Below are 16,906 nucleotides of genomic sequence, written 5' to 3'. Positions count from 1 at the left end.
AGATGGTTAATCGTCCTTCCCACCATAACTCACAACACAACAAAAATGTTTGATCATGAACCGATATGATGATGTGCACGATGATAGTTCGTGACCCTATCAACCACGATTGCCTCCGTGATATGTACTCGTGAAGGCCTAATAAACCACCAGGTTATAACCGAGTGGTTTATGTTTCAATAGTAAATTAACAAGGCTGTAAAAACAACAAAATACTGAGGGGATGTGATTGGATGGAAATAATGGAAATATGGACTGATGGGTTGTGACTTGTGGTGGCAGGAACAGAAACAACTCGACAAGCCTCGCACTCTCTTGAACCATCTTCTTCCTTCTTCATATCCTTCCGTATATATATCTCAACTGTTTCGACCCTCTCCTCCACTCATCACTTAACTCACAAGTTTTGCGTTGGAACTTACCAGAACCCTATCTTTCCCGTATTCCCACTCAATCCCCTCTACTTTTCCATTCCTTAATCAATCCCAAGAACCTTAATTTATTGGTCACTGGACTCACTCTTCTTCCGTCACCGATGGCAACGACGACGTCCTTCCCCGGCGTCCGCATCCACGTTCCATCCTCTACTGGCATCGATAGAACTACATTGTTTGCTCAACCGTCTGTCTCCTTGAACTCTTTTTCCAAACCTAGAACAACTACCCTACGTTCGTTGAAATTAAGGAGCAGGAGTAATGATGTTTTGTTGCTCGCTCGGACGGGTGATAGGTTTGGTGGCAAGAGCTCCCGGTCTTTTGTTGTTCGTTGTGACGCTTCATCCAATGGGAGGGTAAACAGTTACTAAAACCTTTCTCTTGATTTATCGATTGTACTTTTTTTTTATTTGTTTAGTTTTCATTGGTTTTGTGCGTTCCTAATTGGAAATGAACTAACATCTCTTATTATATAGTTTATGTGGTTTGTCGATGATCAATTAGATTAGATGCAAGATATTAGGGTTATGAATTGGGGGAGTCAATCCATGATTTGTGAGATTCAAACTTACTTTATTTCATTACCTACAAATAAAATCATATCTTTATGAACTTAACAAACGCATATCTTTGTCAATGAGCTAATGTTGAGTGTCGTTTTCGTTACCTGTAAACTTGCGGTGGTTTCTTTCATTAGTTACTTGTTTCCATAGTATACTCATATGTGGACATTGCGTTGTCAGATCACTCAACAAGAATTCACAGAGATGGCATGGCAAGCAATAGTGTCTTCACCTGAAGTGGCAAAGGAGAACAAGCATCAGATAGTGGAGACTGAGCATTTGATGAAAGCCCTTCTGGAACAGAAAAACGGGTTAGCTAGACGAATCTTCTCCAAGGCTGGTGTGGATAACACCCGCCTACTTGAAGCCACTGATAAATACATTCAGCGACAACCAAAGGTGAGATATTGTTGTATAGATATTATTATGGATTAATACTTGTCTGAATATTAGTATATTATCTATCCTCACCTTGGAACTCCTGATTACACTATGCTGTAGGTTCTTGGTGAGTCAGCTGGGTCGATGCTAGGGCGTGATTTGGAAGGCCTAATGCAAAGAGCAAGGGATTACAAGAAAGAGTATGGCGACTCATTTGTGTCTGTTGAGCATTTGGTACTTGGTTTTGTACAAGATAACCGATTTGGGAAACAATTGTTCAAAGATTTCCAAATTTCTTTAAAAACCTTAAAGAACGCAATAGAATCCATCAGAGGACGACAAACAGTAATAGACCAAGGTAAAACATGCGAATGATTTTGCTCATGTTTATGATGATTGATAAGGATCTTGGAAATCCTTGAACTAGTATAACCACCCAACTCATCCTAATTCCTAATATATTTTGAACTTCAGACCCTGAAGGGAAGTATGAATCATTAGAGAAGTATGGTAAAGATTTGACTGCTATGGCGAGAGCAGGGAAGCTTGATCCTGTGATAGGAAGAGATGATGAAATACGCAGATGCATCCAGATTTTATCAAGGAGAACTAAGAACAACCCTGTCCTCATTGGTGAACCAGGTGTTGGAAAGACTGCAATTTCTGAAGGGTAACCTTTTCTATATCCTGCATTATACATGTAATATACAAAAAACTCAACTAGTTTGAAGCCTTTGGAACCTAAAATCTGTGTTTCTCTATTTGACAGACTTGCTCAGAGAATAGTGCAAGGTGATGTGCCTCAAGCTCTAATGAACCGAAAGGTACATAGTGCTATCTTATCTTATCTTTTTCTTTTGCTTGACCTTCTTGAATATGGTGTGCATTAACTAAAACTAACTTGTTATTACATTCCAGTTGATATCCCTTGACATGGGTGCACTTATTGCTGGAGCAAAATATCGTGGAGAATTTGAAGATCGACTCAAGGCAGTGCTCAAGGAGGTGACTGAATCAGATGGACAAATCGTTCTGTTCATTGATGAGATCCATACTGTTGTTGGGGCAGGTATTTGCTTGAATTGAACCCTGGAATCTGGATAAATTTTTCATTTCATGAAATATTCTGTTTTAATCATATGATCTCAAATGAATATAGGTGCTACAAATGGTGCAATGGATGCTGGAAATCTGTTGAAACCAATGCTTGGTCGTGGAGAGTTGAGATGCATTGGTGCAACAACATTGGACGAGTATCGTAAATATATCGAAAAAGATCCTGCATTAGAACGCCGATTTCAACAGGTTTATGTTGACCAACCTACAGTAGAAGATACAGTTTCTATCCTCCGTGGACTCCGTGAGAGATACGAGTTACATCATGGAGTGCGCATTTCCGATAGTGCCCTTGTTGAGGCTGCAATTCTCTCCGATCGTTACATCAGTGGTCGTTTTTTACCCGATAAAGGTAACAATCAAGAATTTCAAGATACTTACCATCTACGTACATGTCAAATCTCACTGAAGAATCTTTGTATCTTGTAAATTGTTTGCAGCCATTGATCTGGTAGATGAAGCAGCTGCTAAACTGAAAATGGAGATCACTTCAAAACCAACCGCACTTGATGAGATCAATCGTTCAGTACTGAAATTGGAAATGGAGAGGCTATCACTCACTAGTGATACGGATAAAGCCTCGAAAGATCGGTTGAGTCGACTCGAGGCTGAGTTGGCTCTGTTGAAAGAGAGACAAGCCGAGTTAAATCAACAATGGGAACATGAAAAAGGTGTCATGACAAATATGCAGTCCATTAAAGAAGAGGTAACTCAAAAAAGTTTGCTTTCACAACATTTCATCATATTGAAACTACCCAACTAACTAACTAACTAACTAACTGTTTTCTATTTGTAGATTGACAGGGTGAATCTAGAGATCCAACAAGCGGAACGTGAGTATGATTTAAACCGTGCTGCTGAGTTAAAATACGGGAGTTTGAACTCTTTGTTGAGACAACTTGAAACTGCTGAAAAGGAATTGGTTGAATACATGAGCTCAGGGAAGTCAATGCTTAGAGAAGAAGTCACAGGTGATGACATTGCTGAAATTGTAAGCAAATGGACGGGCATCCCCCTATCTAAACTCAAACAATCCGAAAGGGAGAAACTCCTACACTTAGAGGAAGAGCTTCACAACCGGGTCGTGGGTCAGGACCCGGCGGTGACAGCTGTCGCGGAGGCGATCCAACGGTCAAGAGCAGGTCTATCAGATCCCCATCGTCCAATCGCTAGTTTCATGTTCATGGGACCCACGGGAGTCGGGAAAACCGAGCTAGCAAAAGCACTTGCTTCTTACTTGTTCAACACAGAGGAAGCTCTCGTGAGGATCGACATGAGCGAATACATGGAAAAACACGCGGTGTCTAGATTAATCGGCGCGCCACCTGGCTATGTTGGGTACGAGGAAGGCGGGCAGCTGACCGAGACAGTGCGCAGGAGACCATATGCTGTTATTCTGTTTGACGAAATTGAAAAAGCTCACGCGGATGTATTCAATGTGTTTCTCCAGATTTTGGATGATGGTAGGGTCACCGATTCGCAAGGTCGTACAGTCAGCTTTACAAATACAGTCATCATCATGACATCGAATGTCGGGTCCCAGTATATATTAGACACGGATGATGACTCCATGCCAAAAGAGCATGCTTATGAGACTATAAAACAGAGAGTCATGGATGCAGCTAGGTCGATTTTCCGCCCCGAGTTTATGAACCGGGTTGATGAGTATATAGTATTCCAACCACTTGACAGATCACAGATCAACAGAATAGTCCGTTTACAGGTAAGTTGCTTCATAAGTTGGGAAATTGTTAATTGAATTGAATTGAATGGTTACTTATTTATTTTTTTTGTTATGTATAGTTGGAAAGAGTACAGAAGAGGATAGCGGATAGGAAACTGAAGATTAATGTAAGTGAAGCTGCGATTGAGCTTTTGGGGAGTCTTGGGTATGACCCGAACTATGGTGCTAGACCTGTGAAGCGGGTTATTCAACAACATGTGGAAAATGAGCTTGCCAAGGGTATCTTGAGAGGTGAGTTTAAGGATGAGGACACGATATCAGTGGACACAGAAGTCACGGCGTTTTCAAATGGTCAACTCCCGCAACAGAAGTTGGTTTTCAAGAGAGTGGAGACGTCGTCACCGGGTGATGCACCTAAGGATGAACAAGCGTTTTCACAAGCTTTGTAGAGGTTTATGAATGCACATGTAGATGATGATACATAAAGTTATACGGAATATCACACATCGTAGTTGATGTGACATTAGCTAGAGCATGTTTATCTTTGGTATGCATAATAAATGCTTATGCTTTATGCTATAGTGAGTGTTTTTTTGCCACTTAATAATTCGGTCACCTATTATTGTTGCAAATCAAAGTTTTAAGCCGATGCTTTCTTAAGGCTGAGGGGTATCCTCACGCATGAGAATGAGAAGGTAGTAAAGACGAGGCCACGTCATTATTTAACCATTCCATAACCAACCCATTAGGTTGTGGAAATGGTCTTCACTAGTGAAGAAGAGAGAGATAGGCACAAAAAATGCTCTGTGAAACCATCCACTCCACAAGACTTTCACGTATGAAAAACCCTCGTACCGGATGGCCTAACTCATGCACAATGACACTACCATTGCTTCCACCTTTCAAATGTTTTGAACTGATGCTTATAAAATGTTGAAATGCATAAATGAGTATGATAGCATTCGGATAGCCCTAAGAAAGAATCGAACAATAAATTTTATTTTTAGAGTTTCGAAAATTATAATTTTCATGAAAAAAAATCACTTTCAACTTTTCTAGTTATAATTTTCATGATAAAAAAATCAGTTTCAACTTTTCTAGTTATAATTTTTCAACTGCTGAATAGGTTTCGAGGCTTAACTTAAATAAGTCTTCAGTACGCTCAATTGTACAGTTATCTTCGGCCAACGCAATTCTTTATTTTATCTTTTTCATTTTCTAAAACCTTGTAAATTATGTGGTTTCTTCCACCTCTCTCATGAAAACTCCGTACCCCTTTTGATAGCAAATCATATAAAAACATTAACTTGTAATACCTTGTCAAAATGGTATGTTTGAACGACTAAGATGAATTTAATGGTAAATAATAATAATAATAATAATAAATGCGTACAGAAATCATATTTCATTCCTACAAAGTAATTTTGTCAAGTTTTATACAAGACTATATGGTGTCCCGTGTCCATAACATGGATGCCTACGACATTTAATGTGGCATGTAAGACAACAATAAATATCACCCCTCAGGCTGAGAGGAGTGATGCCACAGGAACCGCACTCCCTCCTTTGAGCCACATCATTTTTACCACATAAAGTGTGGTTCTTTACCACACCCAGGGAGTGGAAACCATGGTAGAGAAAGAGAGAGGTGAGAGAAAGAAGTAGAGAGAGAAAGACACATGAATATAAAGAGAGAGAAGAAAGAGGGTGCGGCCATTTCTAGCCGCACTGCGGCCAAGACCGCACGAGACCGCATCCAGGGGGTGGTGTTTGCGGTTGACGTGGCGCTTTCGCGGTTTGGAACCGCACTCCACAACCTCCAGCCTCATAAGCCACAAATTTCATATTACATGAACGACAAATGTTTGCAATTGAAAAAATGGTTGACAACTCTCTCTCCCCCTCCCACCATTGAGGTATTAGAATGGCATGGATAAATTTTATCTAAATGGATTGGCGCCGATAACATTCATGCCGTTTAGCCTAACCATTGGATCCGGAAAAAAATACAATATCTTTGTATTTTAACTTATATTTTATATAAAAATTTCAATTTACATCAACCTTTTAAGCTTTTTTTATATAAAAATTTCAATTTACATTAACCTTTTAAGCTTTAATATATATTAGAATAGTGGTGATTTGAATCCATATTTGCTAAATCAGCATTTATAAGTTTTGGTGAAAATCCATATTTGCTAAATCAGAATAAGAAAAAAATTTCCACTTTGCATTTTACCGCAATTTCTACACCTTTCTTAAACATTTCTTCCCTTTTACAAATAAAACAACAGCCACCCTATATAATGATTTTAATTCAAATCTCCCGCACAGATTCAGATTGTTTTCTTTGTCGTTCCTCATTTCTCAGAGGGAGTTGCAGGTGCCTCATCTTGACGAGATATCACAGTTTCAAAAGCACCCACCAACGCCCCCACCTTCGTCTTCATGTCCTCCACAAGCTTACTCGCTGTTTCCTCTATCACACTATTAAGCAACTCCTGCGCTTCTTTCCTCCCCACTTCTTGGTGCTTCAAATTCACTTTCTCCGATTCTTCCTCTTCATCGCTCTCCACCACCGTTCCCGCCTTAAATTTCAGCCTCCGAGGACCATCATCCCCGTCGACCTCCAACACTTTCCCTCTCCTGAACTTCACACCCCGAGGACCATCTTTTCCTTCGGATCTAATCACCCTAGATCTTCTTGCTTTTTTCTCATCATCGTCGTCGTCGTCGTCGTCATCCTCTCCTTCTTCTTCTTCCAAGATATAACCTTCTTCATCGTATTCAAACTCTTCTTCTACCAGAAGTTCTTCTTCACAAACTTCATCATCCACAGACTCTGAGTTTTCAACCTGTTCGTTGGAACAAGATTCACAGTTTCCAGATGATGACTCTGAGTTTTCAACCTGTTCTTCGTCCAAAACCTCTTCGGAATTTTGATGGATGGTTGATTCTGTTGTAGTTAGGGTTTCAGGAGATTCGATCGTTTCTTCTTCAACGCCCATTTCTGCAGCCTCAACTTCTTGCAAGATCATTTCCTGCATCTTATCTGCAATCATCAGCCTGAGCTGCGTTTTTGTTATCATAGTTTGATCCTTTCGAGGAGACGCATGTTTATTGCTCTTTTTGGGGGTAATCTTAGTAACTTTTTTGTTTTTAAGGGTAGATGAATGGTTCATTGAGATTGGCTTAATAACTTTTTTAGAAGGTAGCGAGTTATGGAGCTTGCCGACTTTAACAGGTACAGCAGGAGCACGGATTTTGGGAGCTCGAGAAGGTTTAGGTTTTATTTCTGTTATCTTCTTTCTCTCGACAGAAACTACAGTCCTTTTGACTCCATTATTCTTAGTGACTGATCTTTTTCTTGAAGCCAATGTTCTTGTAGTTCTTAATTCCATCTTTTCATCTTTCTTACCATGTTTACACAAATCATGACAAGAACCAGTTGAGGGTGTGAGATAACGAGAAGTTGTCATAGCGTATATTCTTTTTGGACCCAAATTTCTTGTATTTTTGTATTCCATCCATTCATCTGTAGCATTTTTACAGGAATCATGACAAGAACCAGTTGAAGGTTTGAGATAACGAGGGTTGACTCGGTATTCTTCTATGATAGTTTTTTGAGTGGTTGATGATATGATGTATCTCCGGGGTTGTTTGCCTCCCGAAGCACCCCCAACAGCATTTTCATCTACTTGGGTAGCCATTACAATAAGAAGAAAGCTTAAAAATTAAACCTGACACCACACAAGAACATGCATTGTCACCAATGTGATAAAAAGATGATGCACATCACATTTCTCTGTACATTTTTATGAACATTAATTTGAAATATAACTCAATTTTCACTGTTTTGGAAAAGGTGATTGATGTTTATGGTTGAGAATTTAAGTGGAATCTGGTTTCTGTTTAGAGATTAATCATCAATAATGATTTCAATCATGGAAACATATATCATAATCATTATTGCATAGACACAACAGAATTCACAAAGCACGTAGTGTAATTGAACAGAAATCTGAAAAAAAAAAAGTATCGATCTTAAAAGGAATTCCGATTAGGAAAAAACAGCAATCGATAACAAAATGTAGGTTGTATATGTATATATGATCCTTATCCTTCACATACAATTGAAATAAAAGATACAGAATTAAAATTACGAAGAAGATGAAAGCCTAAATAGGATGTACCTTTCTGTTACTTGAGCTTTTTCTTAATTAGATTTAGGAAGAAGATGAAAGCGAAATAGGACGTACCTTTCTGTTACTTGAGCTTTTTTCTTAGGAGAAGGGAAAAAAGTCAGAGTAACAGAAAGGGCATTGATTATAGATGGGTTATGCCTTGGATTAAGAACCCTAATAGTCTCAATCATATATAAAGCAGCATTTAGCGGGTTTCATGGCAAAAGACATGGCAGAGAAAACAAGAGCTTCAACCGTTTTTAGTAATATATAAATTTAGTTAAATTATTTATTTTCGATCACAAATCCAAAATAAATATTAAAAAAAATCCCAAAAAAACAAGAGGATGATTTCTTTTCAACTTTACCCAATCATATACTATTCCGACATATGTGCAATTGCAAGATGCTATTTTCTTGCATTATGAAACAAAGTTTGTTGTGTATACATATATTTGTTTATAGTTTTTCTTCTTTTTTGCTCCAATTAATCATGATCGTTTACGACCTGAAACTGTCTTCTTAACTGCACCAACGGAAACTAGAAACTGATCGAGCGATGATAAAGTTTTCATGTCATCTGGAGGAAAGTAACTTGCAGCCTTTCCCATAATCGATGTAAACAGAAGTTGAAGAGAAGGTCGTGTAACATAACGCTCCCCTAACAGATCATCAAGAAACGCAAAAGCTGCTACAAAATCGGATCTGTTTGCTTTTACAGGAGCCGCAAAGTGTGCAGGAATGATTCTCGTAAATCTCCAATCTCTCGAAATGCTGTCGATCCAATCCCTCACCTGAAAAAAAAAAAAAAATCATCGATTTGATTTCAGTTTTTCTTTTTCAGATCGAGAAATTTAAACGATGGTTAACTAATGAACATGCCTTTTCTGGAACTTTGCTGAAGACTAATGTTTTAACAATGGGGGAAACGATTAATTTCTGTGACATTTGGGAGAAACTAGCGTTTGGTTCTAGGAGATTTGATGGGCCAAGAAACAAGATTTGAAGAACCATTCTTTCCCACCCTGGAACAAGAGGATCAGATACATGAAATGGCAAAAGGGTACAAGTGTAATTTACTTTCTTTAACCAAAAACAGACCTTTTTGCCTGTTCATGGAGTTATCAATGACTGGTTCTTGAGAGACTTCTTTCCCTTTACTAAGAAGCTTTACAGCAAGCCCGTTTTTAGCAGAAGCCAACAAGGAATCATTGCTTATACACTCAGGAGGCTGTTTAGGTACAAATATTACAGCATCAGTTACAAGTAGTGTCTTTGAAGGCTTATGATAAAATGCGACCTCCACGTATGGTCCGATTCCTGAATTAATCAACAACGAGAACGGATGAATGATAGATGAATCTTGAAGCTAATTGATGAGAAGCTTAATTAAGTGATTTTAGGGTTTATATTACCGACTTCAGGAGAGCTAAGAATCTTTTGTTCGATCTCTGAACCCCATGGGGTTGAAAGATCTTCATGTAGTAATGTTTTAGCACGAAAAATCCCGAAAAATTCAAGTGGTAAATTCAGAGGCCAACTCCATTGTCTTGGTGCCACCCATATTTGAGCTTCTGGGAACTTTCTGGAAAATGGGGCGACAAATATTTTATGCTCGTAAGCAAATGTAGGCAGGACAATGTATTCTACTGGGGCTCCTAACTCCTTCACTAACTGGAAAATTGAAAGAGAATTACAGTTTGAAAATCAAAATCCAAACAAAGATGTTGAAATTTGACATGAATTAAGTAGCTACCTGAATGCATTCTTTAGTTGGGGCAATTGGTGCATGAACCCACAATCCACCTGATTTGAGTTTGATTACAGTCATTCTGATGTTTGTTGAGACGCTGCTGAATCCCAATGCCTGTTCTTGCTCGAACAGCCATATGCAGTCTTTTACAGCCTGAAATAATCATGGTGGGAGAAGATCTTAATGTAAATAAATACACACCCATGGAGAAAAGGGCTTTACCTCGGTCCTGATAGTGCGTCTATTGAGAAAAGGGCCAAGAGGGAATGGGAAACCAGTGAAATTGACGTAAAATCTACCACTACCACCGCCGGTGGTGGTTGTAGTGGTGGTTCCGGCGGAAGCAGAGACTATCAACCTGGGAAAATCCAAATCCCTAGGTTTATTGGCGTAACCTGGTTTGAAATTTAAAGATAAACCCTCTAATGGACACCCACTAAGGAATTTAGAATTGGATTGTTTGAGAAGATCAATAGTGGTTGATTTAGGTAAAAGAACAGATATGGCTGTCGCCATTTCTGTTAATTTTTCTGAAATTGATGAAAGTAACCGGAAACCGAGAGTCGAAGAACAAAGAAGAAAGAAAAAAAAAAAAAAAAAGAGTTTGAAAGGTAAGGTGTGTGATTCAAGGTTATGCTTCTTACACGTGGACTCCCATAGTCCCATGTTGGGGGATCTTCCTACCTGGATATTCAGACTTATTATTGTCTTTTTTATTTTGTGACAAATAACTGGTGATAATTAGATGATGAAAATTTGAAATCGTGATTTTTTTTTATATTACGTGTTTGATCGATTACTGTACAAAAACAATCTTAAAGTTTTGTTGTTTTTCCATAATTCGTTTAAATAATTACCAGAATTTGTGCGAAATAACATAATCAAAACAATTAGAGGTCCAACAATAAATTGAGTTTGAATGAAATATGTTCTAAACCATGAGGAAGTGATACTGAAATGTTTCAACCTCACGACTCTTACACCACATTAAATTTTTATAACTGTTTATGCATTTAACCAAACACATGGGCAAAAGATACATACAATCATTGAATAAATATCAAACCAGGACACTAAATAGTAAATACCATATTGGAAAAGATTAGGCACCATAATCCAATAATCCAATCTACGATTTTCATAAATGTCACGTAAAAAAATTCATAATCATTGTTGTTTATTCATATCTAGTCACAAATTTTTCAATCCTTTAGAGAATCAGGCTGAGCGTTTCAGAATAGTATTCAAGAATCCACAAAAATACGCAAAAAAAAGGAACTTGGAAGCCTCACCAATTGTATATAAACCTTGAACAGTAACTTGTATAATACATATATTAATCACACGTGTCTTTTTTCCCTTATTTTCTGATATATTTTTTTTATTCAAGATCTTCATTGTCCAACCATTCTGATCTCAACTGCCGTATCATCATTTGTAACTATACCAGCAATCTTTATCTGCAACAAGTTATAAATATATACACTAATTCAACAACAAGATTCAAGAAAAAAAAATAGTTTTTATTTTTATTTTTTTAGAATCGAAGACTAACAAACCTGTAAACGATTTGACCCGGGATCGATTCTCATAATATAACACAGGCGCATTTGTTTTGTTTGAGGTTACTTGTCGCTTTCTTTTCTGGTAAATGACCAAAAAAAGAAGGTTGTCTTATGTTAGAACAAGAAGATACGTAAGCTAGTGGGAGAAAAAACTGTTCTTTATATTCTCCATCCATCTCTTGATAATTGCAAGATTTCTATTTATGGAAAGGGATCAGAAGGACATGTATATGGCAATTGGCATCGTTACAAAAGAAAGAAAAATGATAATATTGATTTGGGTCAACAAGATTCTCTTGCTTTCTACCAAAAAAAAAATTATTCTTCCAACAACCCCTCAAATCACTTGTTCAAAACATCATGTCAGATGTAGATCACGCATACAGCGACCCTCTAGGTGGTTGACTAAGGCCCAAATCCCAAAGCCAACAATGAGCCCAATGGACATTGGAATTAAAAACTTTTCTAGAAGCAAGTGAGCTACTCACTTGAAGACAAGATTCTCTTGTTTTGTAGTGATTTTAGATGTACTTTAAGCAAAAAAAGAAACCTTTACAAAAATATAAAGTGTTGCACAATTTAAATGAGATGGGGAGTACTTGTTGTAAAGTTGAAAGTCATAGTTAGAAATTTCTATAGAAAAACTAGACATGCATATGAATTTTGGAACGAAATAAAAGGCTATGTATGTCATACTGTATGTTTATTTATGTATTGAACAAATCATTTTCCAGACTAAAATTCAATATTTTTAACAAATTTAGACGAACCTTTTTCCTGTGGGGGTTGACTAATAACAACATGCATTGTCGTAATTCCACCAGGGACATCACATAAAGCACTTCTGCATTCTCCTACTGTTCTATTGTTCTCCAATATTTTTCCTGCACTAATTATCTTTACATCTTTTACAGTTCTTGGTGCATTCTCCTTCTCTGTTCCATAAAAAATAACAAATCCCCATTCAATAACAATACAGTTCTTAACTCTAAACATAATAAACACTTTCAAGTAGATCATAATTCATAAGGGCTTTAGAAGAACAATGGAGAAAGTTTCTTTCTTGTATCACTAAAAACAAGTCCCTTTTGAGTTCTGAATCCCAAAAGTGATTCACAGAAGTAACAGAAATATTGTCAATATTGAATAATAATTGGTGTATAGGGTATAGACTAACCTTTAGGCCATTGAGAAAGGATGCTTTCTTTCAAGGTTGCAACACTTGCAGCTGCTGGAAAGCTTTTTGGACCAATATCTGATCCATCAATCAAACGAAACTTAATCTCTAGTGAATCTTGAACAACTCCCGACATATCCCAATTTCTAAAAACCCCCAAGATCTATATGATTTTGAGTGCAAAGGAACAATTATGTAGCCCTAGAAGCTACACAGAGATGGTCTTGATTTTGATCGACAACCATTAATGGTGATCACGCTGAAAACTTCGAATCCTTGAAATTAAATAGTCTCTGAGCTGATATACAACCACCTGAGAAGAATATTTCAAGCATGAGACAATCAAATCTACTGATTGCAAAGTAAATACAAGAATCGAGATCTCTCTAGCTTTAAAGAAAATAAAGACACACAGATTCTTTTGATAAATGGGTATTTCAATTGAATTGAAATAAAACAAACACTGAAACCTTCAACTAGATCAGACAAATCGATCCAAATAAAAGTCAAATACCACCCACGAAGCGTATCATATACTCAAATCTTCAAGTGGGTATCGTTATAAATCAAGTAAAATCAAGATTATAAATTTTCCCACATGTATGATGATTGAAAGATTAGGGAAAACCCTTACTTTGCTCAAGAACTGATCTGTGTGGTCTGTCAGAGCGTTAAATTTGGTGAAGAATAAAGTGTGCACGATTCTTAACCCACAAAATTAAAGAATTAAAAATCTCGGTGCGATGATTGATTAAACATAAACAATACAAGTCAATCAGAAGAAAGGAAGAAGATAAAGAAAGGAGATTGAGGATGGGGAGATGGAAGAATAAAATGGGGGTGTTTGGGAGTTATCGAAAGTCTTGGAAATGTGTGGCCAAATGTGCCAAACTTTCTTCAGCTTTTTCTCCTTCGAATACTCCTCCGAAGTCTATGGTTTAATCGACGTATTTTCTTTTCCCCACTTCTCCTATAAATATACATATACTCTCCTACTCAAACAAAGTATTCAAGATTTGTGTTCTTGCATTGTGTTGCATATTGTCATTCTTAAAATGGTTTGATATAATATTTTAAAATGTTAAACGGTTAAAATGATATAAATATTGTTCATACAAATAATTTGGCAGCAGTTCCATCCATTATTAAAAAGGATGCAAAATAATTGTAATTGTTATGTTAAGGCTTTTAGAAAACAAAGTTTGTTATGGTAGGAAACTTAAACATTTATAATTAATATTGAGATTTTCAGATATCTTGCATTAAAAATTGGGGCAGAGTATTTTGAATATAATATATCTCAGAAGTTTTACAAATGAACTAGTTGTTTTAAAAAGTCAGATTGAATAATAGATATATTTTGTTCTTATTTAAAAAATTTATAGAGAATGATAAATTGAACATTTACTTTTAAAAAGACAAATTGTATAATAGATATATTTGTTCTTGTTTGAAAATTTTATAGAGAATGATAAATTGATAAAGTGTTCTTAAATTTTGTTTTGACTTTTAAAAGAACTCTAAGTTAATTAAAATCTATCTTTACTGTATAAATATTTGATAAGAGCATATAAATTAGGACGGAATTGAAAGGGATATTTTTGTTATTATTCGTCCTTATGGTTTGGGTTAATTTATGAGTTTGTCAATAACTTTTGATTACAAGACATATGGTTTGAATTTGTTTAGTTTTTTTTGTCCTGATAACTTAAAACTGTGATATTGCCCTTAAGATTTTTCTATCTTTCTTATTTTTTTTATTAAATAGAATAAATTATTAATATATTAATTGGAACGGTTTACACTCCCTCCCTTACATCCTAACATACATGTGTTCGTCGGAGAGACACCATCGTCCTTGACTCAAAGCCATCACGGAAAAACCATAGACCATCATCACCACCCGTATTGGAGAAATCAAAACTTATAAAATCCTCTATGATAAATCCAATGTGACATCCCCAAAATCTCGGTCAGAAAAGACCGATTTCATTTATGCTTTTTAAAACATTTTCAGAGTAAATCCATTTGATTTTTAAAAGATATGCGGAATTTGTTCCCAAAAACAAAACATGATAAAATAGATATTTATCAAAACATTTCATATAGAAATATGATTTCATTTCATAATCAAAGTTCGGGATGTCATGTTCCGATACAGATCATAAAGCATAAACGATAACATCACAAGTTGTTCAACAAATATATACATATACAGACTTGTAAACAAAACAACTTGATGATTCGCCCATCTTAAGCTCTTGCGCCACTTCCTGTAATACAAATCAACTGAGTGGGTCAGGCTTGGGAGCCTGGTGAGCATATAGGGTTTTCAAACCCACAATAATTATATTTAATTTCATCAATCAACAATAAACCCGATTACCCATTCCCGTTATCCTCACCTTACGTTCCTAAAAATAACGTCTATTATAAGGAACTTATTTCAGGATTTTCATCGGGACGGACATTACTGCAGAGGGGCTTCCTCAACAATAAGTATCCTAAAGGCAACCATGTGGGGGATAGAGTACACCGGTGAACACGTCGTTCACAACACCTACAGGTAATGAGCCTGCTAGTGTTCCACAGGACAGTCTAGAATAGTCCGTGGTCGTCATCCATACTCTGCTGAATGACTAGAATAACACCAATAACACCGAGGCCTCTCATCTGTTTATTACACACCAATTATCTACCCATGTTCTACCCAACATATTAGTAGATAAAAATATACATTTTTATACATTGTTTAAAAACCTGTATAGCATGCTTTAATCAATACATATTCCACATAACAGATGAGGCATACACACATAACACGTATTTCATAGAGAATATACATTCACACATATAACCACAAAATATATACACGTAGCACGTATTTTATATTAAATACTTCATAATATTGCGTATTGAAAAGGGACTATACACTCACTTGATTAGAAGATGATCCGACAGCACTACGGCTTATAGAAGTAGCGCCTCTCCGCAGATCTGGAAGATCTTCACAAAAACCGGCTCCTCGCGGGCAGGGCTTCGGCTCGGGAATAACGCTCTTCGGGATCCTCGGGGCTTCGGATCTTGCTTCGGGGCTCGGGAATAATACCGGGGCTTCGGGATATGATTGGCACGCAAATCGAGGCAAAACTTAGAGAGAGAGAAGAGTTTGAACAAGAGAAAATGGCTGAATTCGAGTTCTATTTATAGGCTGAGGGTCTGGGATTACGCGGGGCGTAATCTCAAATTACGCAGGGCGTACTCAGTACGCAGGGCGTACTCGGTTACGCGGGGCGTACTTTGACGTCACTGCATGCGTCGATCTGTGGCACTCGAGTATTGGTCAGACAAGTTGCGTCCGACTGAGTACGCGGGGCGTACTCAATTACGCGGGGCGTAATTGACTCGTCGAACTTCTAAATTGCGTAACTTTCGCATACGAGCTCCGTTTTCGACGTTCTTTATATCCACGCGAAGGTCAGACCCTACACTACAACTTTCATTTAGACTCCGTCGGCTAATTTTGACTTTTATTTTTATTATTTATTTTTAGAAGGCCGGGACAGAAAAACTCCGTTATAAATTCATAACTTCTTCGTCTGACGTCCGTTCTTGCCTAACTTTTCATCGTTTCGCTACTAACAACGAGATCTTCGATTCTCATTTAGATTGTTTCGGCTAAAAACCGCTCGATCTTAAATCGAGTATTCGGGCTGCATACTGCTAAGTCGAAACTTAGAAAAATCATAACTTCCTCATACGAAGTCAGATTTGGGCGTTCCTTTTATGCACGCTCTCGGTTTAACGAAATCTACGACTTTCATTTAGATCGCTAAGGCTAAATATCGCTCTATCTTAAATTCAATATTTTACGTCACTTGACGTCGTGCCGGTCCCGTCGCGAAACTTCGACAGGTCATAACTTCTTCGTTATAACTCGGATTTTGGCATTCCTTATATCTCCGGAATCCTTGTTTCAACCACTACAACTTTATGCAAAGATATCGGGCTTATCTCACACTTAAATTTTGACGCTTATTTTATTCTTA

At 37.2% G+C, this 16,906-nt stretch overlaps 4 protein-coding genes across 5 annotated transcripts; 1 reads left to right on the top strand and 3 right to left on the bottom strand.

Annotated features, from left to right (window-relative positions):
• The first annotated feature begins 272 nt into the window (after window positions 1–272).
• CLPB3 (casein lytic proteinase B3) lies at window positions 273–4,777 on the top strand. The gene is made up of 10 exons (XM_079025656.1): window positions 273–790; window positions 1,178–1,396; window positions 1,499–1,736; window positions 1,853–2,048; window positions 2,148–2,202; window positions 2,297–2,447; window positions 2,538–2,846; window positions 2,935–3,200; window positions 3,291–4,217; window positions 4,298–4,777. Exons 1-10 carry the CDS (start codon window positions 536–538, stop codon window positions 4,625–4,627), a joined length of 2,946 nt encoding a protein of 981 aa, XP_078881782.1. The 5' UTR covers window positions 273–535; the 3' UTR covers window positions 4,628–4,777.
• Window positions 4,778–6,315: 1,538 nt separating this feature from the next.
• LOC145087646 (uncharacterized) lies at window positions 6,316–8,576 on the bottom strand. Its single transcript, XM_079025653.1, has 2 exons — window positions 8,372–8,576; window positions 6,316–7,918 (listed from the first exon to the last, which is right to left on the bottom strand). The coding sequence occupies exon 2, from the start codon at window positions 7,886–7,888 to the stop codon at window positions 6,539–6,541; it is 1,350 nt and encodes a 449-aa protein (XP_078881779.1). The 5' UTR covers window positions 7,889–7,918; window positions 8,372–8,576; the 3' UTR covers window positions 6,316–6,538.
• A 105-nt stretch (window positions 8,577–8,681) lies between these two features.
• LOC145087645 (lysine-tRNA ligase) lies at window positions 8,682–10,712 on the bottom strand. The gene is made up of 6 exons (XM_079025652.1): window positions 10,338–10,712; window positions 10,119–10,268; window positions 9,778–10,036; window positions 9,464–9,682; window positions 9,245–9,387; window positions 8,682–9,156 (listed from the first exon to the last, which is right to left on the bottom strand). The coding sequence occupies exons 1-6, from the start codon at window positions 10,629–10,631 to the stop codon at window positions 8,854–8,856; spliced, it is 1,368 nt and encodes a 455-aa protein (XP_078881778.1). The 5' UTR covers window positions 10,632–10,712; the 3' UTR covers window positions 8,682–8,853.
• Window positions 10,713–11,235: 523 nt separating this feature from the next.
• On the bottom strand, window positions 11,236–13,813 carry LOC145087647 (membrane-anchored ubiquitin-fold protein 2-like). Of its 2 annotated transcripts, none has more exons than XM_079025654.1 (5): window positions 13,492–13,813; window positions 12,858–13,170; window positions 12,451–12,615; window positions 11,675–11,759; window positions 11,236–11,575 (listed from the first exon to the last, which is right to left on the bottom strand). In XM_079025654.1, the coding sequence occupies exons 2-4, from the start codon at window positions 12,991–12,993 to the stop codon at window positions 11,704–11,706; spliced, it is 357 nt and encodes a 118-aa protein (XP_078881780.1). In that variant the 5' UTR covers window positions 12,994–13,170; window positions 13,492–13,813; the 3' UTR covers window positions 11,236–11,575; window positions 11,675–11,703. The 2 variants fall into 2 exon arrangements, with proteins under 2 accessions (XP_078881780.1, XP_078881781.1); XM_079025655.1 differs by lacking the exon at window positions 13,492–13,813 and adding an exon at window positions 13,328–13,446.
• Window positions 13,814–16,906: the final 3,093 nt, after the last annotated feature.

Source organism: Lactuca serriola, chromosome 2 (assembly GCF_051521515.1).
Source record: "Lactuca serriola cultivar US96UC23 chromosome 2, Lser_US96UC23_V15, whole genome shotgun sequence".
Taxonomy (NCBI): Eukaryota; Viridiplantae; Streptophyta; class Magnoliopsida; order Asterales; family Asteraceae; genus Lactuca; species Lactuca serriola.
This window is presented reverse-complemented; position numbering and strand designations above follow the sequence as displayed.

Excerpts from the sequence above, each read along its gene's own strand:
- CLPB3 (XM_079025656.1), top strand. The coding sequence starts at position 536 with ATGGCAACGACGACGTCCTTCCCCGGCGTCCGCATCCACGTTCCATCC. Across the intron at positions 791-1,177 it reads ACGCTTCATCCAATGGGAGG|ATCACTCAACAAGAATTCAC; the intron begins GTAAACAGTTAC and ends TTGCGTTGTCAG. Across the intron at positions 4,218-4,297 it reads ACAGAATAGTCCGTTTACAG|TTGGAAAGAGTACAGAAGAG; the intron begins GTAAGTTGCTTC and ends TGTTATGTATAG.
- LOC145087645 (XM_079025652.1), bottom strand. The coding sequence starts at position 10,631 with ATGGCGACAGCCATATCTGTTCTTTTACCTAAATCAACCACTATTGAT. Across the intron at positions 10,037-10,118 it reads CAACTAAAGAATGCATTCAG|TTAGTGAAGGAGTTAGGAGC; the intron begins GTAGCTACTTAA and ends TCAATTTTCCAG. Across the intron at positions 9,157-9,244 it reads TCAGCAAAGTTCCAGAAAAG|GTGAGGGATTGGATCGACAG; the intron begins GCATGTTCATTA and ends TTTTTTTTTCAG.
- LOC145087647 (XM_079025654.1), bottom strand. The coding sequence starts at position 12,993 with ATGTCGGGAGTTGTTCAAGATTCACTAGAGATTAAGTTTCGTTTGATT. Across the intron at positions 12,616-12,857 it reads CCTTTCTCAATGGCCTAAAG|AGAAGGAGAATGCACCAAGA; the intron begins GTTAGTCTATAC and ends TTTATGGAACAG. Across the intron at positions 11,760-12,450 it reads TCAACCCCCACAGGAAAAAG|AAAAGAAAGCGACAAGTAAC; the intron begins GTTCGTCTAAAT and ends GTCATTTACCAG.
- LOC145087646 (XM_079025653.1), bottom strand. The coding sequence starts at position 7,888 with ATGGCTACCCAAGTAGATGAAAATGCTGTTGGGGGTGCTTCGGGAGGC.